Source organism: Scardinius erythrophthalmus (genome assembly GCF_964197995.2).
Source record: "Scardinius erythrophthalmus genome assembly, chromosome: 6".
Classification (NCBI taxonomy): domain Eukaryota; kingdom Metazoa; phylum Chordata; class Actinopteri; order Cypriniformes; family Leuciscidae; genus Scardinius; species Scardinius erythrophthalmus.
In genome coordinates this window covers 14400812-14428332 of record NC_138226.1, presented here as the reverse complement: position 1 = coordinate 14428332, position 27521 = coordinate 14400812, and the positions used below count along the sequence as shown (strand labels likewise).

The 27521-nt window shown below is 37.4% G+C and overlaps 1 protein-coding gene across 3 annotated transcripts; it reads left to right on the top strand.

The window, feature by feature from the left end:
• The first annotated feature begins 475 nt into the window (after positions 1-475).
• Positions 476-26463, top strand: dop1b (DOP1 leucine zipper like protein B). Of its 3 annotated transcripts, none has more exons than XM_081368480.1 (39): positions 476-613; positions 4606-4780; positions 6410-6591; positions 6681-6851; positions 7232-7421; positions 8214-8312; positions 8407-8530; positions 9027-9136; positions 9225-9336; positions 9417-9534; positions 10509-10628; positions 10715-10823; positions 10906-11115; positions 11963-12285; positions 12820-13223; positions 13328-13398; positions 14968-15165; positions 15459-15611; positions 15702-15802; positions 15936-16126; positions 16829-18497; positions 18637-18736; positions 19139-19309; positions 19423-19548; positions 19643-19777; positions 20122-20177; positions 20418-20522; positions 20881-20947; positions 21029-21182; positions 21320-21402; positions 21482-21591; positions 22502-22651; positions 22825-22886; positions 22983-23111; positions 23209-23345; positions 23449-23504; positions 23585-23722; positions 24820-24952; positions 25072-26463. In XM_081368480.1, the coding sequence occupies exons 2-39, from the start codon at positions 4640-4642 to the stop codon at positions 25315-25317; spliced, it is 6954 nt and encodes a 2317-aa protein (XP_081224606.1). In that variant the 5' UTR covers positions 476-613; positions 4606-4639; the 3' UTR covers positions 25318-26463. The 3 variants fall into 3 exon arrangements, with proteins under 3 accessions (XP_081224606.1, XP_081224608.1, XP_081224607.1); XM_081368481.1 differs by having other exon boundaries at positions 544-613; positions 4610-4780; XM_081368482.1 differs by lacking the exons at positions 22983-23111; positions 23209-23345; positions 23449-23504; ... (1 more) ...; positions 24820-24952; positions 25072-26463 and having other exon boundaries at positions 22502-22676; positions 22825-22858.
• Positions 26464-27521: the final 1058 nt, after the last annotated feature.

Here is a 27521-nt window from a genome sequence, read left to right as displayed (position 1 = left end):
TCTCTCCATCCATCCATCCATGTTTTCAGATGATGGTCACTGCTGCTCTACATCTCACATTAAAAGCTATTTATGGTGTAACGATGCCAAGGTAAACTAAGTGCTGTTATCACTAAATGCACTGATGGTCAGCCGCTGTAAAATGTGACAACTTGGTGCGAGAAATGTAAACAGACGACATCCTGGAAGATACCAAAGAATAGGGGTAATGCTGACAAATAATATAGCTGTCTAAAAATACCGTGTTTTTGAGCAACACTAAAACGGATACCAAGATCAATATTAGGTTTAATAACTAATGTGCATTGATATGAACACAAAATAAACCAAGAGTGCAATAAAAGCTTAAAATAATGTATTGCAAACACCCCTCTTGTCATCGCTACATGGTCTGTCCCCCTCCGCCCATCAGGAAGTGTACGCAAATGAACTGTTTGTTTGGTGGAAATCAGCTGAGCGATCCAATTCTAGGTTAGCTGGTTGAAGCTTTGAATATTAGTGTACCGTACCTGTCCTCTCTTATGCTCGCTTTTTACGGTTTCCAAACTGTCGATTTATCGTCATTTGGCACGAGACCCTGTGATCTGTCGTCCATCCTATTTTGCTGCAGTGGGTGAGTCATTCAGTTCTTACAATAGCATGGCATGTCTTAATGGATGTAATAAAATATTAATGGGGAGTTTATTGTAAGCCATCACTATTAGTACCTCTGTAATCATGACTTCAGTTCAAACAGAAGATAGCTTCCATATGTATAATGCTGGTTGTCCTAACAGTAGGTTAGACAAATATAGTTAAAAATATCATTATTTATGCATTCATTCATTCATTCATTTTATTATTTATTATTTTTATTAAAATGCATTGAACCATCCAGCATAATGGCACGTGTCTCACTATGTAAAATGTGGATTGTGGATGGACAGTAATTAATGGTCAAACCATGAGGTTATACTCTTTAGGATGAAAATGCACAGAATGGATATGATGTTCTGTGTGCCAGAAAGTCAATGGATGTAACAACAAGGACAGATTTGAGTTACATAACATGGTCTCTGTTTGTTGTGTTGCTGTGCCTCACTGCTGCTTGAATGAATCTGTTGCTCAAACATTGTGAAAGGGGTATCAGAGATCCAGCTTCCATAACCGCTGAAATGAAGGTCTATGTATTTATCATATACACACATATATCCATTTGCAGTACATTTCTCTGGCTCCCAGTGCACTGTTTTCTCTGGTATGATGCTAAGAGAAGCACTATTAATGGCCAGATCAATAGACCAATATTATTATGTGCAACCTTTAGACCAAATACATGGCCTAGGGAGAGCTGACTTTGTATATTTGTAGAGTGGCTGACAAATCAATCCTTTAGAGAATGGAGATTGTCCACAATATGTGGTGCAGAAACTGCAGTAACAAAAACTTACAGTACTGTAATATGAAAATGAAAATTATAGATGACATTTACACTACAATTAAAATGTCTGGGGGCAGAATATTTTCTTTATTTATTTTTTATAATTTCCTTTTAAAAGGAAATTAATACTTTTATCCAGCAAGGAGGCATTAAACTGATCAAATTGCAATAAAGACATTTATAATGTTACATGAGATTTCTATTTCAAAAATATTGTTCTTTTGAACTTTTCTATTAATAACACACTATTTATCAAATAATCCTGAAAAAATATATTATGGTTTCCACAAAAATGTTGAGCAGCACAACTGTTTGCAACATTGACAATAATAAGAAATGATACTTGAGCACCAAATCATATTAGAATGATTTCTGAAGGATCATGTAAAGACTGCAGTACTTATTCTCAATATTCAGCTTTGCCATTGCAGGAAAAAATTACATTTTAAAATATATTAAAATAGAAAGCGGTTATGTTAAATTATAATAATATTTTACAATACTACCATTTTACTGTATTTTTGAACCAAACGAATCGAATGCAGCCTTGGTCAGCATAAGACACTTCAAAAACATTTTTTAAATTCATACCTACCCCAAACGTTTAAACTGTACAGGTAGGCTATATCCCGATTTTATTTCAGAATTTAGAACCACAACACGTTAACCTGATAGCTGTAAGCCAATGTTTAAGCCAATGTTCCATAGACACTGAATCTATTTAATGTGTGTAGGCTACACTATAATTTTTTTTTTAATTTTTACAGAAAAATGTTAATTGGTTAACTGTAAGTTACCTTAACCACATACGGTGAAAAACTGTAAATGTTAACATTATATTATATGTAATTTTCTTGTATCATACTGTAAAAGTTATGGTTTTTGCCAGAAAAAAAATTGAATTACCATATAGGCTAATTTATGGAAAAACAGTTAAAGAATATTCCCAGAATTCCCTGCATTACACATCACACATGATTACATTTTTTATACATAATTTTGTTTCCTCTTATTCTTGTTATCAGTTATGCACATTAGTGTATTTGTGTTAATTTTTTTGTCATTTAGTTAATGTTTATAGCATTATATTAGTGTCGTGTGTTACCCTGATGGTTTTTTGTCTTTGTATGACCCTGTGCACCATCTATGAATGAGTTTTGACCATGTTTTATAAACAGGTCACTTACGATGAACTCTGATTCATAATCGGGCTTTCTATTGTGCCACCTGTATTATTGTGGTGGTATCGGGACATTTTAAGGTAAAAAGGCAGATTTTGGTTGTAAAAGTAGGTATATTACAATTATTTATATCGCTAAGCTAAATATATAATTATAAGTTGTAAAATATACAGCCATTCTACAAAACTGGCAGCAAAAGCAGATTTTTACCGTAAATTTTTTTTTTTTTTTCAGTGCAGGAATGAAAATTAGTAGCCTACTTAATATTCAGAAGCATATCAACTAGTTGGACTGGAGTTATTGTGTATATTTCTGGGTGGTGGTAAAACTAAGAACGGAAAGTTGAACAGGTGGAGTGCTTGGAGTAGTTGTTTAAGTAGACATAGATCATCTGATTAAAGCAAAGAATGCCATAGAAGTGCTGCACAGGGTGTACAATCTCGGTGCTCTTTGGTTGTTTGGGATAATTAAGCTCTAAGAACATAGGAGCTCCAAGGCACTCGAATACTCGAATTATGTTGAAAAAAAGTTAAAAAGTCTTTATTTTATTCATGGCTTAAACATTAAAATTGGTGACAAGGGTGTACTTGTCACCAATTTGAATGTTTAAGCCATGAATAAAATAAAGGCTTTTAACTTTTTTCAACATAATTCGAGTGCCTTGGAGTTCCTAGGTTCTTATAGATCATCTGATTGTTTGGATGGGTTTGTGTTCAACAGGCACGTGCTTTGGGGCTTGCTTCTGTTTCTTAAATCCTCTGTAAATCTCTAGATGCCCATTTGATGCTCATAGCGTCAGATTAAACAGATGTAAGTCTCACTGTGTGTGTGTGTGTGTGTGTGTGTGTGTGTGTGTGTGTGTGTGCTTGTGCTTGTTATCAGGGCTTTTATCACCGGAGAGCTAACAGATGTCACCATATCTAAGCAGAGACCAGTATATTCTACTTGTCTGTTGTTTTTGAGGCGTAGCCTATATATTTGTACTGTCTGTTTATGGCCCACACAGAATATACAGACATTTTTGCCTTTTTTTACCTTATTTTGTCTGTGTGTCAATTGACATAATTGGATATGTTGTTGTTATGAGTTGTTGCTCTGCAATTGATACGTCTATAACCACCAGTTTGCACCAGGCCGGTTTGCAGGTTTGCGAATATGATTGCATTGACAGTGTAAATAAGCCAATCGTAGTGCTACAGAGGCACTGATTCCCCACAAGTGACTTTTCGCCTGTATTTTGTTGTTCCCCTCTGCATTCCTGGCAAGAACAATGAGCTTGAGGGAGGAAAAAGAGATGCTGTGTCCATCTGTAATCCATTGATGTCTCTGTTGGACACTTGGACTGTATTAAAAGGATTATTTATATGCTATTTATTTCATCTGGGTTTATTTAAGTACTGTCACATTTTTTAATCCTTTTTTAGGAAACTTTTAAGAAATTGAGTACTGGAAATGAAAATATGTCATTTACACTATCATATAAAAGTTTGGGGTCAGTAAGTTTAAAAAAAAATTATTCAACAAGGATGCATTAAACTGAACAAAGGTGACAGTACAGACTTGTACATTGAAAACAAAAAAATATTTTTTCATATAAATACTGTTCTTCCTTTGTTCTTGCTCTTTTTTTCCGTTTTTGTTGAAGGTATATAAACTCCGATGGCCTGCTACATTATAGGTGGTGGATGAGGTTGCTTTACTTACTCTCAATTTACTTACTCTCAATCCCAGTCTTTGTGATTATTCTGGTTAACAAACCACACATGATTTGAGGTCATTGTATGCAGCAAACAGTTTAATACTTGGGGTTAGAGGTTTGTTCAAATCCCTAACCCTAAGCATGATCTACATGCCTTAACATGCACCTCTGTTTACCAGCTGTTTGCCTTTTGTACGTTTCTCGATAAGAAATCGATTGTCATTAGTAGGATTTCACCTCACTTCATGATGCATTTTCTTTCTTTGTGCAATTGTAATGCAGGATTTCTCTGTTTTGTCTCATAGATAGATACTGAGCATGCTGGGACATGACTGAGGCATGATGGATCCTGAGGAAGCCGAGCTTCAGAATGACTACCGTTACCGTAGTTACGGAGCTGTCATTGAGAAGGCGCTGCGGAACTTTGAATCATCTAGTGAATGGGCTGATCTCATCTCCTCACTTGGAAAACTCAACAAGGTACTTGAAGCCTGGAGAAAACAAATCCATACCCTTAGAGATTCGGGTTATCATTTGCTTTGAATAACTCTTTAAAACTTCTTTTACTGATTTATGTTTTTAAAAGTGAGAATTTTGAAGATATCCTGATTTCTTTGGCAAATTTGTCTCATCAACTTGCCTAGGTTGACACTAAAACACTGGGGAAAAAAACACCACAGAGACCGTTTTTACATGTTTCAGGGAGATATACTTATAATTGTGTCTGCACATTAAATCGGGAGAGAAGTACTTTAAAATAAAAAATAAAAATACACAGTTTTGCACACTTTACCTCTCTCTGCAAGTAGGCGATGAAGTTGGCTTGCTTCAGTTTAAGATCGGTTTTAAGTAACAGTTTTCGAGGGAAGTGAGAGACTTCCCTTTATGATCTTCAGTCCTGTTGAATGAAGGCATTGGTTACCGTTAAAACATTACTGCTTGACCTCAAACATTATGTTCAACGTGCAGCTGATTTGAATAAGCTGAACAGGACTTGTGTACACTGTCCTTAAGATTAGACAAATAGTCTTTGTCTCAACCTTCCTCTGCACTTTTTAAAAAAACATTTCCATGTTAATGTGCAGATGTAAAAAAAAACCTGTTGTCTTATTTAAATGTCTTTCTTTCTCTCTATATCACTTTATATGGCATGTGATTTTCTTGTTTGCTCAATGGGACTTTCCGGATATCATGTGAGTTACTAGACAACCTGTGTGAATATAAAAGGATTTTGTGTATTTGTTTCAGATATTTGACATTCAACATGACGCTATTAGCTACAATCTCCTTTTTTACACACTTGAAGCATTTTCACTTCGTATAGAGAGAGACATTTTTGATGGCATGTCTTGTAAAATATGTTTCAAGTGCTGTGCAATAACAAACTAAACCCTCTGTCTCGGTTCCTCCTCTGAGCTATTGTTGATAGTTTGTTTGAAACCTGTTCAGCAAATGTGGTTGCTGAGTGAGATAAGTGTTGAAGAGTGGAAAGCTAGTCTCTTGCAATGTGCATAAATATTAGTCATCATTTGTTTTTCTGATATAATCCACCTACAGTTAACCTTATATTATTGGGTGGGGGTTGTAATAGTATGTTCATGTGTGTACCATTAAGATCATTTTGAAAGAAGTCTCTCACACTCACCAAGGATGCATTTACTTGATAATTATTAATATTGTGAAATATTATTAAAATGTTAACTATTACAATAACTATTTATGATTTTCTATTTTAATAGTTTTTAATTAAATTTATCCCTGTGATGCAAAGCTGAATTTTCAGCATTGTTACTCCAGTCTTCAGTGTCACATGATCCTTTTAATATGATGATTTGCTGCTCAAGAAACATTTATTATTATTATCAATGTGGTTCTTTATATTTCTTTATATATCTCTCTCTCTCACTCTCTCTCTCTCTCACACTCTCTCTCTCACACTCTCTCTCTCTCTCTCTCTCTCTCTCTCTCTCCCTCTCTCTCTCTCTCTATATATATATACATACATTTATATAGATACCTATAGAAAATCATTAAAAAACGTTTTACTTTTTTTAAATTTTTGTTAAACCGTCCATCCTGCTCTCCTCTCCCGCTCACTGTGTTTCTCAGGCTCTCCAGAGTAATCTGAAGTACTCTCTGTTACCACGGCGGTTGATCATCGGGAAGCGTCTGGCTCAGTGTTTGCATCCTGCTCTGCCCAGTGGCGTCCATCTCAAAGCACTCGAGACCTATGAGGTCATTTTCAAAATCATCGGCACAAAATGGCTAGCAAAGGATCTCTTCATATACAGGTTGGTGTCATTGACAAATACTGAGTGAATCTCACATATAAATGTCCAGGTCATTGATCAAATCACTTGTGCGTGTGTGTACACTTCAGCTCAGGGCTCTTCCCATTGCTGGGTCACGCAGCGATGTCAGTGAAGCCGGTTCTGTTGACGCTGTACGAGCGGTACTTCCTGCCCCTTCAGAAGGCACTGTTACCCAGCCTGCAAGCTTTTATCATGGGCCTGCTGCCTGGACTGGAGGAGGGCGCTGAGGTCTATGACAGGTACAACTTAACACCAATCATCAATAAATGATTCACAAGTTGACACTTCAGAGATGTGACCCTAAACTTTCCACAACATACTCACTATGGTACCAGGAACTCCTTTGCCACTCTCACTACAACTGTGCCTCTATTAATACGTAACCAATTTAACCTTAAGTGAGATAACCTTGATTATATTGGAGAAAAAGTATGTGTCCTTGTTCGTTTAAACATGGGTCTTCCATAGACTTACATTAGACAAGAGCTAAAACTTATCAGAGAATATGGCCGATTTCAGTTTTTCTAGGCCAAAAATCACTTTTGGCCACTACTGTATTTTCTGATAAGGCTTTGATTTCAATGTTACAAAACCCACTTCATCTTTCTTCCTGTCTAAGGACGGATGCGTTGCTTGTGAAGTTGTCAGTGTTGGTGGGTCAGTCTGTGTTTTATGGAGCGCTGTGGGGTTCAGTGCTTATATGTCCTCTGGTACGGCTTCCAGCCTCACTCTTCATCGTCGCACACTTTGACCACTCAGTCACTGCTCGAGAACAGAAGTATATGCTTGGAACAGACCACAGACTAGTGGTAAGAGTGTGTGTGTGTATGTGCTTGGAGATAATTCTATAACATAAAAATTGTATTTTGTACATCTAAACTAAAAAGATTATTTGTTTGAAAATATATAGAAAAATGCACCTCTGTCAGGGTAGACAGTGTACACATTAATTTGACATAAATGAAAAAAAGACTGTGATGGAAAACGTATAGTCTGTTCAACAGAATGTTGAAAATTGAAAACGTTGAAAATACATTGTATATTTTAAATTTTTATTTATTCCTGTGATGCAAAGCTATATTTTCAACATCATTACTCCAGTCTTCAATGTCACATGATCTTTCAGAAATCATTCTAATAGGCTGATTTGGTGCTCAAGAAAACATTTATTATTATTATCAATTTTGAAAACCGTTGTGCTGCTTAATTACTTGGGGAAACCATTGCACATTTTTTAGGGTTCTTAGAGTTAAAAAGATCAGCTTTTATTTGAAATAGAATTATTTTTTAACATTGTTAATGTCATTACTGTTACTTTTGATCAATTAAAGCAGCCTTGCTTATTATTTTCTTTAAAAAAAAAAGTTTACTGACCCCAGACTTTTGCTGACCCCAGACTTTTGAACAGATCTTTTGTAGGGGTTGTGAAAGTTAGACATGACCTAGAACCGGTGTGACATATTGAACAGACTGTACTTTTGTTCCTCACAGCCAGACATTTGTGTCAAATTACACACGGTGTCTGTCTACTCTGACTAAGCTCTGTTGTTTTGAAGGAATTGTGTAATTGATATGGACACCTCCCCATCTCTCCTCTCCAGGTGAAGGCTGTTTGTCTCGCTTTACAAGACACTAATGTTTTGGTCCAGAGAAACATGCTGGAAATCCTTCTCTACTTCTTCCCCTTCACATCATTCCAGGTTAACCCCTTTTTCTTTCTTCATGTCTTCACTCCCAACTACATTTGACATGTCCCAGACCATGTGTAAGACATTGTTTTTAATCAATCTATAGGATCCTGAGGAATGTGCCATCCCACTAAATCCAGATGAGATGATCTGTGTGGTGTCTGCTGCATCACTCACCCTGCTCAGGAGAGATATGTCTCTAAATCGACGCCTCTATGCATGGATGCTCGGTACTATACACAAATTGTCAGACAATTACAGAATAGCACAGAAATACTCCAGTACTGTTTCATAAAATAAATGGCATTTATCTATTAGAGAATAGTAATTTTTATTAAGGAAAGATATTTTTATGGTTCTTTTATGGCAATTTGTCCCCTTTTCATTGTATGTAAACTAGGGCTGTCAAAAGATTAATCGCGATTAATCGCATCCAAAATAAATGTTTGTGTTTAAGTAATATATGTGTGTGTACTGTGTATAATTAAATTTGTATATATAAATACACACACGTGCTTGTATATATTAAGAAAAATGTGTAATTTATATAAAAAATATATATTTTCATATATTATGTAAACACAAACTTTTATTTTGGATGCGATTAATCGCGATTAATCTTTTGACAGCCCTAATGTAAACTAAAAAAAAATCTCATGAGAAAAGTGAAACGTACAGGTTTGAAACATCATGGTTGAGTATATTTCTATATGTGTTTATTGTCAGGCTTAGACATCAAAGGAGGAATGGTGGCCGCAGATTCCAGTCGCTTTAACACTGTGGAGGAATACACTGCATTCTACTTCAGTACACACTCCAGAGAATTACTGGTGCAGGTATACAAGAGAACACACTCACTCAAACTGTTCAAAATTCTGTGCATGCATAGTTAAAATCAACTCATATTTGATATTTTCTTCATAGGCTCTGGTAAATATTCTGATGCAGAAAGATATAGAGGCCAACCCAGACAATCTAATAGAGTATCTCAGACCGTTTCGCATCATCATTAGCCTGTTGGACAAATCTGAGATAGGTAAGTTGTAAGTTGTAAAATGGTTTACTTTGGCCCTATTTGACATTATTACTCATGTCTCTGCATTCTCTCATTTACAGGGCCATTGGTGTTGTCTGATGTGCTGTTGGAGGTGGTCAGAGCTTTTTACAGCTACTGTAAAGTGATGCTGGGAGAGGATAATCTCAACACCAGCCTTAGTGGCAGCCAACTCAACAGGTCAGAGAGAAGAATTCAGTGCTCATATTTTCACAGTGGACAAGTTTTCTGGTAGCTTAGCTGGTAGAGAATTATACCTGCAATACCGACATCATGATTTTGATAACACAAATAATGTCAGGGTCCCAATATAACAGTCAGCAAGGGTCTGAGTGAAACCTGGCTAAATGAGTGAGGGACAACTGTAATGACTGTACATTATCTCACTGATTACATGCATTTTTGCCAAATAAATGGACATGAAATCGATTTCAGCTTGGATTATTTATGTAAGGGCTATGAGAAACATAATACTATCACAATATTTGGTTGTCAGGGTCAACAGTCGAATATCCAGTATAGAGGTCCATTATGGACATTTTTTGACTGCAGAATTCATCCATTGACCATTCAGAAGTGAAACCTTTTGATATATTTTAAAATATATATTGTTATATTTCATATTATATTACATTTTAATTCACTATGAGTGGATATACACTACCGTTCAAAAGTTTGGGGTCAGTATTTTTCTTAAGTGAATTCTTGTTGCAAGGATGCATTAAATTGATAAAAAGTGACTACAGATTTTTATTTTAGTTTTTTTATTTACTATTCATCAAAGAATCACGGTTTCCACAAAAATAATAACCGTTTTCAACATTGATAGTAATGAGAAATGTTTTTGAGCACCAAATCAGCACATTAGAATGATTTCTGAAGGATCATGTGACACTAAAGACTGGAGTAAAGGCTGGTGAAAATTCATCTTTGCCATAACAGGAATAATTTACTTATTACTTATTTTAAATTGTAATATTATTTCACAATATTTTTGATAAATGCAGTCTTGGTTAGCATAATAGACTTCTTTCGAAAACATTAAAATATCTCACTGACCCCAAACTTTTGAATGGTAGAATAAATGTACAAAATGAGTTAATAATACGCAAATAAACGCTGTTTCTAATTGTTGATTATCTATTCGTGTGCAGTAAAATCAAGGAGAATAAAACCGCCTCAGAGATTATAAAGACCGTGAATATGCTTGTGAGTGCCATGAGCAGCAATTATCTCTGGCACTACATGACAAGGCATTTCCAAAACTCTCTCAGGTAAACGCGCACAAACTCATAATAAACTGCATTACGTGAACATAAATAGAATGTTATGTCAACCTAGTGTTATGGTTGTTTCTCAGCTCACTGAGTGATCCAGATGGGAAGGGTCCATTTAAAGACAGGAGCAGCCCTCCTTCAGTGACTGAACTTTCAACACTCATTATCTTCCTGTTGGATGTTATTCCTTTGGTATGATCTGGTGATTCATCTTTGGACAACTTTTTTCAAACTTTTGGTCATTTGGTCTGATTTGGTCTGGCTTTCTTTTTAGGAACTCTATGCAGAGATGCAAACGCAATACCTGCCACAGATGCTAGGCAGCATGCTGCAGTCGCTGCATAGTCACATGACATCCCTCAGCCTACAGGAGCTCACACAGGCCATGAGAGCATGTTTTAAAGTGCTCAGTAAGATCCAGATGCCGGTGGCTTATATGGACATGGAGGCTGAATCGCAGACACAAGATGTGGAGCAAACACAGGTATGATGGGTCAGTTTTACTGTAACTATCGTAAAGTCTGGCGTTGGTAAAACATTTTTTTGAAACGTTTTTAAAATAAAAGTCTCTCATGCTCACCAAGGCTGCATTTATTACAGTAAAAACAGAAATATTGTGAAATATTATTACAAATTTAAATAATTGTTTTCTATTTGAATATACAAAAAAAAAATCAGCATTCATTACTCTAGTCTTCAGTGTCACTGATCCCTCAGAAGTTATCCTAATATGCTGATTTGGTGCTCAAGAAACATTTCTTATTATTAGCAATGTCGAAATTAAAAATGGCGATATTTTTTTGGGAAACTATGAGTAAAAAAAATCAGGATTCTTTTATGAATAGAAGGTATAAAATAACTGCAATTATTTACCGATGTAAAAGTCTTTATAGTCACTTTTGTTAAATTTCTTTCTTTCTTTCTTTCTTTCTTTCTTTCTTTCTTTCTTTCTTTCTTTCTTTTTCTTTCTTTGTTTCTTTCTTTCTTTGTTTCTTTTTCTTTCTTTCTTTCTTTCTTTCTTTCTTTCTTTCTTTCTTTCTTTCTTTCTTTCTTTCTTTCTTTCTTTCTTTCTTTCTTTCTTTCTTTCTTTCTTTCTTTCTTTCAAAAAACCCCCCAGAAAAAACAGAAAGATATAGAGATCATTGTGGGAGCAATTGTTGAGCAATAGTGTAAATGTTTGGGCCACTACATTTAGTATATAATGAGAGTTTTAATAATCAAACAAATTAAAGCTTATATTCTAATGCTATTCATATTATGGGTTGGAAATGGGTGTATTAAACGGGCTCTGTGTTTTTTTTTTTTTTTTTTTTTTTTTTTACACAATATAGATTGTGATGACTGGCAACAACAAAGTCAAAGAAAGTGACCAGGTGAATAGTAACCATGACAACAGCACTAGTGAGGCCTGTCTGAACGGACAGGAGACCCAGGAGGCAGAGCCAGGTGAAGCTCCGTACCCTCCTTTGCGCTCTGAAGACAGTGGATTAGGCCTGAGCGCATCTCCATCTGAACAGCACCTTCTACCAGGCTGTAATGTATCAGAAGCTGCTTCTGAGGTGAACTCTGAAGCAGAGGACGTGTGGAAAAGAGGAGGAACTATTGAAAACATGTCCAAATGTGTGCAGGATATACTGGCATCTGTTATCACAAGGTAATTTACAAATTTGGTGCATACTGTGTGTGCCCAATAAGCATATTTTCAGTATGCATGATATAATACCGAAATTACCTGCTATATTTGACAAAAGGTGCAATTACAATCAGAACACCTAGCAAGGAAAAACATATTCCAGAATGCAATGCACTTATCTTGACTTTTCATTTGCTGTGTCAATGCTCCAAAAGCTCCTTATCCACTTTAATATAATTAGCTTGCTTCCTAATCTAGCTGTCTAATAAACCTGGCTTTGTGTATTACAAATATTGTTGGCTCTTTGACAAAGTGCTTTTGTTACGCTAATTTTTAACTAATTACATGACTATTTCAGGTTTAAAAATCACACTTTTCTCATATAGCTCATATAACCAGGTATTTCAAGCCCGTGGGAATCTTGGTTGTTCAAAGAAAAGTTTTGTTTATTTTAAATCATTTGGAGTCATCTTGAGGCCCTCTTGGAAGTTTGTTGAATTCTGTCTCTTTTTTTCTCTCTCTGTCTCACTCGCACTCACTTCCTGTATCTCTCAGGCATTTGTTAGATGTTGTGGATCCAGAGAAGAAGAAGAAACAGGACGAAGCCAATCAGCTAGATCCTAATGCTTCTCCTAGGGGCAGTAAACGGTCTCCATTGAAACGGAAAGGCAGCCGAGACTTGGGTCTTATTAAAGATAGACTTGCTGAGTTCTTCAACCCTAGTAAACTGAGGATCCATGCCCTTCATGGGTCCTCTAGGGGTGGGGGTAAAGACCACAGACCAGTAGAGTTGGATTGGATGGGAAGTTTCCAGTCAAAGGGCAAAGGGGAGATATCAGAGTTGAGCCGCCAGGCCTTCACTGTGGTCTGCCAGCTTCTCCTGGAATGCACAACTTTTCCTGTGTATTTTACTGAGGAAGAGAACCAAGACCTTTACACATCTATGTTCAACAAGACAGGTGAATAAAGGAATTGTATTCCAATACTACATTAAACTATGCTGATATAACATGTCACAGCACATGGACGTGTTCTTTTATAAACTGATTGTTTCTCTCCTCAGATATAGAGGGAAGCCTTCCTGAGTGGCTGAGGTCCTTGATGACTCTGTGTTGCCTGACAAAAGACTACCAGGTACACAAGTACTTAAAGGCGGAGATTGAAAGGGATAGTTGACCCAAAAATGAAAATTGTCAACATTTTCTCAACCTCATGTCATTTCAGACCTGTAGGGATTTCTTTCTTCTGTGGAACACAAAAGTATATATATAGAATGTAATGGACTCGAAAGTTTTTTGGTTCTCAAAGTTCTTCAAAATATCTTCTTTTGTGTTCTGCAGAGCAAAAGAAATGTATACAGGTTTGAATGGATGGAACACATGACATTCCCCCATTCATTATTCATAAACAAAGACATTGAGGTTGTAATGTCAGTTAGTTGTTAATGCATGTTCTTTGTATTATGTCCACGCACTCCATCTTCCAATGCTCTGAGAAACAGGTAGCCCCGCCCCCAGACTCACACTATTGGTTGAGTCAAAATTTTACCTGTCAAACAAACAGAGCAATGTTTTGATAGTGATGCACTGTTTACACTCTTCACTCTTCAGGGGCCTGTACCATGATGGTAGTTGAACAAACACTGGGTTGCAGGATTAGTTTCGAGTTGACAAAACCAGACCAATCCAACCAGGCTTTGTTGGTACCATGATGCTGATCATCAACTTTCTCTGTCAACTCAGGCTTTGATCCTGAGTTTAGGAGTTTAGGTCTGACATCAGTAGCGAACAGCCAGTCACATGCTGAGAAAGAGTGAAACTGCGATTCATTTCTCGCGAGAGAAGCAGAGCAATTCACTTATTAAATAAAAGTATTAAAATATTAAGAATTTAAACAAATTTACACAGCAAGAAGAAAATAGCTGTCTATGAAAGAGGACAACTAAAAAAAAAAGTCATACTAAATTTCAGATCAGTGCAAGTAAAAGTTGTGAAGTTAGTTTATACAGTTGATAAAGGTATAGAGAGAACTGAACATTTAAGCTCACGTGTAGTCATTTTATAGCTTCATCTATTGATTCTAAAGCGTATTTATATTACCTTTATAGATTTATTCATTTAAACTCTGCGTAATAATAATTGATGAACTAAAATTGTACATGTGTAATCGATTAAGGGTATAATAATTACATAAAAAATATCTAAATCATACAAAATTATTGTTCTAAATAAGCATTACTAAAAACCAGACGATTGTGTCTTTAAAAATCATTTGCTATGTAGTGACCTTTTATTTGGAGTAGAAACAGGTGGAGTGACTTTATCCATTGCTCACAGCTGATTTGTCTAAGTCCGGTTTGCAACCTTTTACCTGGAACATAACCTAGCCCGGACCAGGTTAGCTGTGGAGTATAAGTTACTATGACGATGAACACTGCTAAAAGCCAAACCACTTTCATAGTGCCTAAAACCCAGGGTTGGTGCAAACTAAACTGAAACATACCTGGCTAGCCTCCTTAACCGGCTTCATGGTATAGGCCCCAGGAGAGTCAGCCTACGAATGGCTTATTTAGAGTTGCCTCTGCACAGTGAATTAGGATAGGACATTTTAACATGGAAACATTTTTACTACATCTTTAATTGTTGCATTCTGAAAGCTGAATCACTTGATAATAATTTTTTTTTTTTTTTAATGTGTCTTTAGGTGCAACATATTGCTATCTCCTCTTTGTTGGAGCTAATCAATCACTCTCAGTCTTTAGCCCTCGTCATTAAGGATAAAAACCAGCGTTATAAGAACTCTGATGCTAACCCACTGAGCGGACAGCTGCAAATGGTCACCCTGCCACCCATCTACCCCGCTGTTCTCAAAACTCTGGAGGATTCCACAGACTTTTACCTGGTAAGGCACATTATGATTAACAGGTTGCATTTCTTGAGAAATGTATAAAATAGAAAAGGGTAATTGTAGAGACATTACAAGGGTCAGGAGATGGACCACTATTTTTTTAGTATTATTTGAGCCAAAGAAGCAACATTTATGATAGTCTTTCTCCATTCAAGTAGATAGGAATTGTACTGCCTATTGTCTACATAAAAAAATAGCTACCTGTGGGTTCTACCAAGATGGTCGCTGAGTGATCTGACTTCCTTAAAGTGACTTTGGTTATTGTCTTCACTTCAATTCTCTTATAGCGTGTATCTCAGGTGTTATGGGCTCAGTTAGACACAGAGCGTAGAGAGCATCACGTATCTTGCGTGGAGCTCTTCTATCGGCTTCACTGCTTGGCTCCGTCTGCATCCATCTGCGAGGGAATCATCTGCTTAGGTTTACTCAGTGAGGACAAGGTACTGGGGAAACCTCATTTAGTACATTTTACACATATATATAAAGCTGAAACATTTTTTAAATTGTGTGTGTATGTGTGTTCATTTTAGGTTGTGTGTCTGGAGGCGCTTCACAGGTTCTCAGTTTTGTGGCACCTGACACGAGAGATCCAGACAAATCGCAGCACTTCTCTCAACCGCTCCTTTGACAGGTTTATACACCATATTCCATATGTAATTATTTATAGAAATATTATATTATATAATATTTCTTCCTTTATAATATTCTCCCACAATCTCGTTCCATAACCACTCAATGATCTCTATATCTTTCTGTTCTCTCAGGTCTTTGTTTGTGGTATTAGATAGATTGAACAATCAGGATGGTAGTGTAAGGGCCGCAGCACAGAACTGGTTGGTGCGGGCTCTTTCCCTCAGTGATGTGGTCCGTATCTTGGAGCCAGTGCTACTCTTACTGTTGGACCCGAAAACACAGAGATCACCCATACAAAGCGTCAAACAGAATCTCTCTTTTGGTATGGAATCAAGACGCACAAAAACACACAAACCAGATCAATACACACAGAGGTACCTGAGCTTGAGTTTGGGAGTTACATTTTCAGGTCTTGCATTGTAGTATAAAAACTGAAATTATACAAAATTAAGTAATACAATTTCAAATCAAATATTTAGTAATAAAAATTCAACTTAAATTGTGTTGGCAATTATAATACAGAGTAAACTGGATTGTACCTTTAAAATAATCAATATAGTAATTTGCACAAATAGTGTTGAAGACAGATAGCAATAGCAAGAGTTCCTTCTGGTTATTGATGTGTTTACTGCCATTCCAAAGTTTGGGGTCAGTAAGATTTTTTTTAAAGAAATTATTACTTTTACTCAGCAAGGATGCATTAAAATGGTTACAAGTGACAATAAAAAAGTGACTCTTTTTTGAAGGACATCCTGCGAGCCCAACTGTTTTTGAATATTTGAAAGAAATATTTTTTGAGCAGCAAATCAGCATATTATAATGATTTCTGAGGGATCATGTGACACTGAAGTAATGGCTGCTGAAAATGGCTACTAAATTACATTTTACATATATATTTATTTATTTATTTATTTATATAAATAAAAGTTGTTTGTAATTGAATACATTATTTTAGGGCAATGGAAATTATGAATTTAAGATATATATATTCTTGGTGTCTGATTCTACTGTATATGTGATTTAGGTAATGTAAAGTCACTGAGCTGGAGAGACAAATCCATCACAAAAAGTGCTGAAGACAACATGACGCCTGGTTGCCAAACAGAAGAAAGCTTTGTTAGTCGCATCACCATAGTAGACCGTGAAGCACTGTGGGCGGAGTTGGAACGAGATCCAGATCTAACACCCACAGACTCCCCAAAAATGTCCCGGAGTGAGAGTGAAGAGACTGAGGGAGAGGATGAAGAAGTAGAGGAAGAAGAGGAAAGTGAACACACCGAATCTGCAGACACAAGTGGTGCTCAGAACTCCACCGAAAACTCCACCTCAAGCTCCGCCCCTTACTTACAGCGACATGACGACGGTAGCATAGAGGAGGAGGGTGTGGCCATCGGCCTACAGAGGGTGGATTCAGAACGAACACAGGTTTCAGATTCGCTCTCAAGTGATGAAGACGATGGGCAGTTGGAGGCCATGGCCAAATCCCGGATGCTGAAGCGACAGCGGGAGAAACGTGAGGCGGTGGATTCACTGTTCCGCCATGTTCTACTCTATAAGCAGCAGTACGAGAGCAGGAGAATTCTCTATGCCTTCACTATTTTAGAGACCATCCTCCGGACAAGTGCAGGGCCATTTGTGGAGGCTTTATCCAGTACTTCTCTGGACTGCAGCTCCATTGCCCATCTCAACCTCATCCAGAACCTTCTGCAGAGGCACCGTCAGGCTCAGGATGGTGGCAGCTTCTATGGGCAATTGCAGATCTCAACTCCACCAAGTGGAGCTACTCCTGACCCATCCCAGCCAGCGTCTTCTCCTCTCCATTCACCACCTTCTCCTTCTTCTCCACCAACTCTCCTTCTAGAGCTACTCACCTGCCTTTGCATGCGCTATCTCCGCTCTCACTATCCCTCCTATGCCAGCGTTCTGAATTGCCAACTCCAGGCCAATCGGGAGGTGCAGGTGAAAAGCGTGGAGGTACTGACTGAGTTGATGATCCAGTTGGTGAGGGTGGCCCAGCAAGCTCAAATTGGAGAGGCAAAGGGAACTGCTAGTCTGGAGGCTGTCCGCAACCTTCTTTGGGGCTACAAGGTGCAGCAGTACGTCCTTCTAACACTTTCTGCCTCCATGTATGTCTGCCAGAGAGCTGATCGGCCCGACCAGCACACGTTGCCTGAAGAAGACCAAGGAGAAGACAGAGGAGAGATCTCAGAAGAGAGCCTGATCAACTTTGGCCGGGATGGGACCTGGGCTGAGCACCCACTCCAGATTGCCCTATTGAAGCTTCTGAAGGTTCTTATTGTATTGGAGCACCACGTGTGTCCACCACACTCCAAGTCACAAGATCACGATCAAAGCCATTCCAACCCACAGCGACGTGCAGAACAACCCTCCTCAGCCTTGGCTCGAGAGTGGCAAACAGCTGTGATGTTTCAGCAGTCCATCAAAGCAGTGCGTTACATAGTCAGTCAGCCTATCACCGCCCAGGGCATGTTTGTGTCGGCAGCAGCCCGAGCTTTGCACCCACAGTATGGCTGCGCCATGCACCCAGACTGGGTGACTCTGCTATGTGAAGTTCTGCCTTATTTAGGACGATCACTGGCCATCATTGTATCACCCATAATTGCCCAGATCTGCAGGAACCTGGATGAACTGGTTAAACAGCACGAGCACGATGGAATCAAGGCTTCACATAAGTAAATAATGTGTGTGGTTGTTTGCGTTTGTGTGAGCATGGGTGCACATGAAGTGTCTGATAAGGTGTCAATGCTTACATGTTGTTGTTTTGTTGCAACCATAGCTTGAATTGGGCTTATATTTTGTGGCTTTCTTTAGTGGTACCTTAAAGAGGGAGAACATAGCGCCTGACTATCCTTTGACACTACTGGAAGGTCTGACCACTATCACACACTACTGTCTTCTAGACCACAAGAAAGTAAGACATACAAGCACCCGTTAAAGAAAATAGTGGCAGATCCTGGCATAGTTGACAGACATGTGCCTGGTGAGACAAATCCTCCTATGTAACTCTCATAGCTCTCAAGGTCTATTCACACTGACTACATTTCTGAATCTGAAGTTGCAAAGTTACTGTACTGTTGGTTGCTAGTAGGAGTATAGCATTCTGGGTTATTTTGCAAAAACTATTTGCACCATAAAATTCAACCAAATACACCAGTTTTCCTGATATACATCCACATACAGTTGTAGTTACAATCAAGTCTGATTTTGCCATTGACATTAAAAATGTCAGGATCACCACTGAGTATGTAAGAATGCTTCAAACATGACACTAATGTGACTTGTGTTAATTTTAATTTTTTTTCTGTACCTGTAGACAGCTGCTGGTTGTGATGTTCCAGACCTACGAAATGCTAGCAATGCCATTCTGGAGGAGTTTCCACACATGATTAGCAGCATGGCCTTACTCTGGGGTGTGGTCAAAGGCTGTGACTCCTCCCGTAGCAGCAGAGCCTCACCCACATCTGTGTACTTTAAAGGCACAAAGGTATAGCTCATACTTGAATAAACAAAAATGTTTTATATGATTTTCTTTACTTAAACATCATGCCGTCTTGTTGACTGCTTAATGGTGCGTATGTATGTTTTTGTTCTCTGTAGATCTTGAAGCAAAAGGTTCTGGAGTTCTTAATGCCATTGACTCAGCAGTTTGGGGTGCAGGTCATGGCCTCTGTGGCTGCTGTATGGTGTAGCAGGAAGAGCCGGAAAAGACGTTCCAGAAATAAGGTTAACAATAACTATCAGAATGCAAAAATGACATTGTCATACAACAGACTACTGTAATTATGTTTTTACATTTTGTTTTTATATTCATGCATAGATTTTACCAGATGCTAGCGATTCTCAAATGACCTTGGTGGACCTTGTGAAGGCACTAAACACACTCCGTCCGGACACCATACTGCAGCTCATCAGAGAGGTGGTGAAGAAACCTCATCAGATCAAAGGAGACCAGGTATTGCACTCAAACACACACATTCACTTAGCTATCTAAATAGGGACATTTCATAGACTTTTATTGTTTTTATATACAGGTAGTTATAAATACTATAACCGAACCTTAAACAAAAACTTTCTCCATTTTTACAAACTTAATTTTGTATCATTTATACAAATAAGGACTTCCCCAAAGGGAGATTTTTGTCATATTTAGCTCACTTCTAGTTACAGTATATATTTATCCCCAAAATATGGTTAAATGGGTACACACACACACACACACACACACACACACACAGAGAGATATTTAACTATCGAATTACATCATGTATTAATGATTAATCTCTTTCTCACGATCAGAAGACTACTTTAGTTGACATTCCAATGCTACAGTTCAGCTACGTCTACATTCAAAGGTAAAAGTTTCCATTGACATCATTCTAGATTTTAATTGTACCTTATCTTATTTCCTATCATATAATGTCTTTTACTGTAAAATGACCATAGTCCATTGAGCTGTTGCAATCCAGTTTAAGCAAATGGCTAAAGATGTTGTTTACTGTACATTGGAAGATTCAGCCTTGACTGTATTGTTCTACAAGGCAGATGTTTTAAGTGGAGTGTAGATGGTAATATCCTTGGTCTTTTTTTTGCAGTCTCACCGCTCAAGCTCTTCAGGAGAACATCAATCCCCTTCTCTGTCTGCTCAGAGAATCTGCCCAGCTTAACCTCGCTCCTCCTGGACACTTTTTGCTCCTCGGGTGAATAAACTAACTTGGTCACTATTACGTTTGCTCATAGGGATTTAAACAAACCCTAACCCTAAATATTAACCTTTGGTGCGCAAATTTAACAGTACGAAACCACCTAGCAACCACGTTGCAACATACTAATAACAAAATCAGAACACCTTAGCAACCACAATGTCCTGGAAACCACTCATGACACCTGCATCGCCTAGTTGTTTAATGCAACATTTTAAAAAAGGCAGTCGCAAAACTCTTAAAGATAAATAAGAGCTCTTGTTAATTACATGAAACAATTATTGTTCTTGTTATATACTATTGGAAGGTAAAGTGTCTTTTGAAAGATTGATATCTGTTTATTTTACTTTTGCAGCATCCTTAATGACTGTGTAAATAGACTTCCCAATATTGACAACAAGAGGGATACTAAGGAACTGCAGGTAGGACAGATACAGCGAGAGATTTTGTTGATATTGTAGAAATGTCAAAATATGTTTACATAGTAATTGTACCCTCAACAGGAAGTGAGCCAGCGCATACTAGAAGCGGTGGGAGCTGTGGCAGGCTCATCTCTTGAGCAGACTAGCTGGCTGAGCCGTAACCTGGAAGTGAAAGCACAGCCTCAAGTCTGTCCTCAGGGAGATGAAGATGACCATGATGGCAATGAGTTAGAGGGTAAACCTATGCAGAAACTTACAGTATAAAGCCCATTGCTGTTTTGCCAACATATTAAATTAATAATGCCTAGCTGTATTACCTACTTCGAAACAGAGGCAGTTTTAAAATGGATTCTTTTCATGTCTTTCTCTCAGAGTGTGCTGGCCAGGGTAGCACTATGGTGTCATCTTCAGTGCCATCTGTATTCAGTGTACAAGCTCTGGTTCTGCTGGCTGAGGTAAGAGACATGCGGTGAAATTGGGTAAAGAAATGCAACAGATTATCAGTGTTCTCATTTGTGCTCATTGTGTTTGTAGGTTCTGGCTCCTCTTTTGGACATGGTCTATCGCAGTGATGAGAAGGAGAAAGCTGTGCCTCTCATTTCCCGTCTTATGTATTATGTTTTTCCCTATCTAAAAAATCACAGGTGAGTATGCCAAAGAAGCACTTCAGTTGAAATTATACAGTAGTTGTTAATACTGCTTAGTATTTTATTCAGAAGCTTTGGTCTATTTATTGTCACATGACATTGGTGTCAGATCATTTTCATTTAAAACTAGGGGTGTGACGAGATCTCACGATATTAAAACGTGCCAATATTTCTCGTTGATGTGAAAAGCTGTCTTGCGATATCAACATGACGGAGTTGAGTTTTGTGGCAAAACATTTGACAGTGCTTGCATTATAATGTTCTGTCTTTTACTGCATGTGATAATTCATACTCAGAAAGGTGAACTTAAGTGACATTCATCATTACAAGATGATTAATTACAACATTTTAAAATGCAACTGCATTGTTTTGAATTTTGTGAATTTCAGTTTAATAAAAGATTTTTCCAGTCATATATTTTGTTACTGAAGAATTATTAAAAATAGTGTTAAAATATCATCTCGTATCTTCTCATCTGTAGGGTTGGGTTCTGAACTCGGTACTTTTAATGGAACCCAACGACCGAATTACGTCTGTACTACCGGGTACCGATTCACATTAAATCAAACCGTGCCAAATTTCGGTACCTGAGAACGCACTTTTTATATATATTCATACATCACAGACAGCGACCAAGGCAGCTCTGGCATAATGTCAATAACACTTCTATAAATTACTTAGTTTCTTTAGTCATTGATGTAAACATGCCTAAAGCACAGAAAAAAGGGACCGTTGGGGACCGGCGAATTTCAGGTACCGGTATCGGTACCGGTTAAAGTGTAAATGGTACCCAACCCTACTCATGAGCTAAATGTATCATCACACCCCTATTTAAAACTCTTACTCACTTTTAATGGAAGCTACGTTTCCATAGCTGTTTCTCAATTTATATCTCTCTATCTCTCAGTGCCTATAACATGCCTAGTTTCTGTGCGGGTGCTCAGTTGTTGAGCAATCTGAGTGGATATGCCTACACTAAACGAGCGTGGAAGAAAGAGGTGCTGGAACTCTTCATGGAACCAATGTTTTTCACAATGGAGTCCTCGTGTTCCTGCCAGTAAGATGGATACTTAGACAACACTGTAAATTTTATTCTGGTTTAATGTAGTGGTTTTTATCAAGTCATGCACAAAATCAAAATAGTCAAATAGTTTGCGTGGCCTATATACATAGAATGCTGGGCCTACTAGTTTGTTTTGTAAGCCACTAAACTCTCATATTGTGCTTTAGTTGGAGATCCATCGTAGACCATCTTCTGACTCATGAGAAAACAATGTTCAAAGACTTGATGAGTGAGTATATGTACATATTTCTGCTTTAGACAGTCATTTGTTGTATGATCAGTGTGTTGATTTGTATTGTGTGGGTTCATGTTGTACCATATGCAGGCATGCAGAGCAGTTCTTTAAAGCTCTTCAACAGCGCTGAGCAGAAGCCCATGCTTCTGAAACGACAGGCTTTTGCCATGTTTAGCGGAGAGAATGACCAGTACCACTTCTATTTGCCTCTCATACAAGGTATCACTGAGTCTGTGTGGAAATTAAATATAGGTTACTTGTAATGTAGCATAGGAACAATTTCAAGCTAACACTTTCTTCATCAAATATATTCTAGAGCGTCTAACAGAGAACCTGCGTGTGGGACAGACTCCATCAGTGTCAGCTCAGATGTTCCTCATGTTCCGTGTTCTCCTGTTGAGGATCTCACCACAACATCTCACCTCTCTCTGGCCAATCATGGTCACTGAGCTGGTAAGAAATATACCAGTGGTCCTCTCTGCACAAATGCTTCATCAGTTGTTTTAAATGTTTTTTTAGTTGGGTGCAGTTTGAAAATGTATGTTGAATATTTCAGATACGCATTTTTAACCGCCTTGAGAAGACACTGCTGGATGACAAAGAAGTTTCAAAGTGAGTCTTCCTTTATGACAAATTGCTGTCTGTATATATTTTTCCCTCAATTTTCATGGAAAAAAATCTTTCTGTTTCAGGAGTAAATTGCGAGGTGGCCATGACAAGAATGGTCTACTGTGCTTCCCTCAGGCAGAGCTGGACATGTACCTGTCAGCCTGCAAGTTCCTGGACACCGCTGTGTCCTTCCCTCCAGAGCAGATGCCTCTGTTTCAAATGTGAGACTCGTGTGAACTGTGTGTATGCATGTACTCCTGCCATACCTGTGGTAAATGACGAGAAACAGTTTAATTGAGCATTATTATAGATGTTTTTATGAATTATTGTCAAATTTTTGTATACTTAAACTTCAATAGTCCAATGGTCAAATGACCAAACACAGTTCTGTTGAAATTGAATTTAATAAGAAATGTTTCTATATTAGAATGATTTCTGAAGGATCATGTGACACTGAAGACTGAAGTAATGGCTGCTCCAAAATTTAAGCTTTGCAATTACAGGAATAAATTACATTATAAAATATATAGAATTAGAAAATGGCTTTTTTAAATGGTAATAATATTTAACCATTTTTTGTTTTTTTATGTTTTTGATCAAATATATGCTGCCTTGGTATAAACATAAGACACCTCTTTCAAAAACAATAAAAAGTCTTACCGGTCTTACGGTAGTGTACGTGGGGCTAAAAGGGTTAATTCACCCAAATATTACAAAATTACATTATCATTTACTTGCTCTCAAGTCTTTTAAAGTTGTTCTCCATACAATGAAAATGGCCATGGTATAAGTCAAACAAGTCCAAAAATCACCATAAAGTTGTCCTGGTGTGCTATATTTAAATCTTCTTTCAGTAAATATATTATAGACTTGAAATATAGCACTACTTTTATCAATTTTATTCCACTTCTATCCTTTTGTGGAGCTTGGCAATATAAATTATCACCCATTTTCATAGTATGGAAAATAAAATGGCTCAGACATTCTGCAAAATATTTTTTTTGTTCTATGGAAGGAAAAAACAAAATTTCTTAAATATTCATTTTCTTTATGCAACTAACCTCACAAAGACCTTTTATTTAAGGTACAGGCACCTTCTATAAATATAACATGGTGAACTTCTTATTAGGTCTTTTGACCTAAGTGGACTGTCATGGCTGACCTAACATTGGCAGCTTTCAGTAATAGATCATTAGGTTCTGCATTATTTCTAGGTGACCTGTCATGCCTGCCCCAACATAAATGATTTCTGATATGCTCCACACCCTTATATTTAATGTACATGCCCTCTTAATGGCTTGCCAATATGTATTTATAGGTATCGCTGGGCTTTCATTCCTGAAGTAGATGTTGACCGTTATGATGGACCAGGAAACACTCTGCTGGAAGGCGAACAAGAATGTAAACCCCATATTGTTAGGATACTGGATGGAATAAACCGACGCTATGGGGTAAGATCTCCTTACACAAGACATGCTTTAATATATCTGTGACTCAGCACCACCGAACCAGTAAAGATGGTGCTTTTTCAAAAGTAGTCAGTCTTTAAATATTTTGGCTGTGTGTTCAGGAGCTGAATGGAACAGCGGGAGAGTCGAGCACAGATCGATTGGTGTTTCCTTTGCTAACACTGCGTTCCCTTTGCTCCATCGTGGATCTTGTGCCGTTCTTCAGCACCCTCTGCTGCTCTTTCAATGGCTCCTCCACACACCTCCCACATTATGCTGTGGACTACCCACCGCCCAGCAGTGATCAGGTCATGAAACGCCTAGAAAACATCATTGAAGGAGAGTTCCTCGATGGAATGGACAGTTAGATGATAGACCACATTCTCAAATTCTGCATTTGCTTCTGTAATTTATGTAATTGGTTTCTCTTCAAACACAAAAGTGCAGTGAAATTTCATTGTAGCATAATAGTTTACCTTTAAATGCATAAAGGTCCCTGCTAATTTTCTTATGATCTTAATCAATGCACGTTAAGCTGTTGAAGGTCTCTAAAATTGTATGACCATTCTGAATCGTATACGCTGTGAATGTATATCATCTTTGTATTTTAATTTGGCTTAATGTGGGCTTTCCAAGCATTCTGTTCATTTGAACATTCCATTACTTTTTACTAAATGAGCCAAAATAATGACTATTTGGCCATGTTTCAAGGGCCATAATGATCACAACAAACAGATAATTTATTGTCTGGTCCATGGCATTTTTCAGTTGTGTGTAGGGTTGTCCGTCATTTCTTGACTTGAAATCCCTTTGCAGTATTTTTGCTTCCTGACAAATTTCCTTTTTCCCTGTATAGATTCCATCTATCTGTTTACAATTATTGTCTTTTGTTTATCTACAAGTATCTATTTAAAATACTTTGTTGCTTTCTTTATGTCTTATATTCTGCTATATTTCCCCACTTGCTTTAAGTTAAGGATAATATGTATTTATTCTTATGTGGATATTGAATGTCTTCTTTTACTCTGTGTAGAATGAATATTACAACAACGGAATTGTAAAGCACATTTTTATTTCTGTACCCAAGGGAATGTTTTTGATCCATGTTTGTGTTCTCGATCATCTCAAGGACCTCAAGGATGTTTTATGCTGTTGCTTTAATTTTAGAGTGCACCTGATTTGGCAGTTATAGTTCGTCTCTAATGTTACTGCTAGTATACTATCTTGCCCTTTGATTGAAGTGCCTAAAAATAAATGCTCTAATTATGAAACATCTTTGCTTGTTCTGTAGTTGCTTTATGCAATTGTACCACAGAAACAGGCAAATGAGAAGCTTATATTTCCCATTAATGGCAGTGTAAAGAGCTATTATTTCAGTGATATCAGAATTTAGTGATTTGTTCTCTTGAATGTAGACTTTTTTGGAGGAAAAATAATGTTAACGCTTAATAAAGTGAATTATTTTATGTGTATGTTCTGCACATCTGAATAAAATGACTCAGAATCACAAAGTTATGTTGCCTGGTGTTTGTGTTTTTATCACTTAGATTAGATTTCTTAGATTTCCTTAAGTTGGTTTTATGAATAGTTCCTTTTGTCCTTAACCCTCTGATGGTCTTTGGTAATATTAGACCAAAAAAAATTATGTATTTAATAAAAAACGAAATGTGGACATGATTCAAAAAGGGGAAATGGTCTTAGAAAAAAGTCATACTTCTGATGCACCATACTGCATGAATTACCACCATGAATGGGTATATAAGAAAATACAGAGCAATTTTCTGGGGTACAATCCACAAAAAAACATCTGCCTAGTTGATTAGTCTTTGATAATGCTTAAATACATATACAAATAAAAAAACTTAATACAAAGATAAGGTGAAGGTTCTGGACTGGAATCCACTGCTGCTTCAATGTATATGTAATGAGTGATTGTAATCAAGGTATTAATCAGTATGTTTCCTTCTAAATATCAAATGAGTTGAATGACTTCTCTGGAGATTTTACTTTGTTATAGAAGTTACCAGTGTGATTACTGAAATGTTCTTGTATTATTTAATGTCTGTATTTGATATCTGAATGCAGTAACATTGCTTGCTTATTTAGCCCGGCTTCCAGAAATGAAATAGGGACTTAGGTCTTTAACGTGTTAAAACATATAGGGGTCATTGAAGCCAATAGTTTAAGGAACTATTTCTTTGTTAAAGCCTTACTTTCCAGTTAGACTAAAGTGTTGCTTTCCTTGAGAGAAAGAATGCATTATCTTGGTGTTTTGAGAGGACTCTCCTGTTTATAGTTAGAGCCTGGCCAAATCCAACCTTGGAAAAGCTGTGTGTCAGTGTGTGTGTTAGTCTTCTTGGTTACAGGTTAAGGAACCACTGGCATTATTGGAGATTGAATGAGTTGTTGTTCTGGACATGCTGGCGCCCAGCAACCCAAATCTGCGACCTGGAAGGTCACGACATGCCTAACTTCAGGGTCAGAGTGTCAGCTGCCTAATCGATGGAGATAAGCTTCCGTCTATCTGTATTTGTGTGTAAAATTACTATGTTTATCTATTTCTTAGCCAATC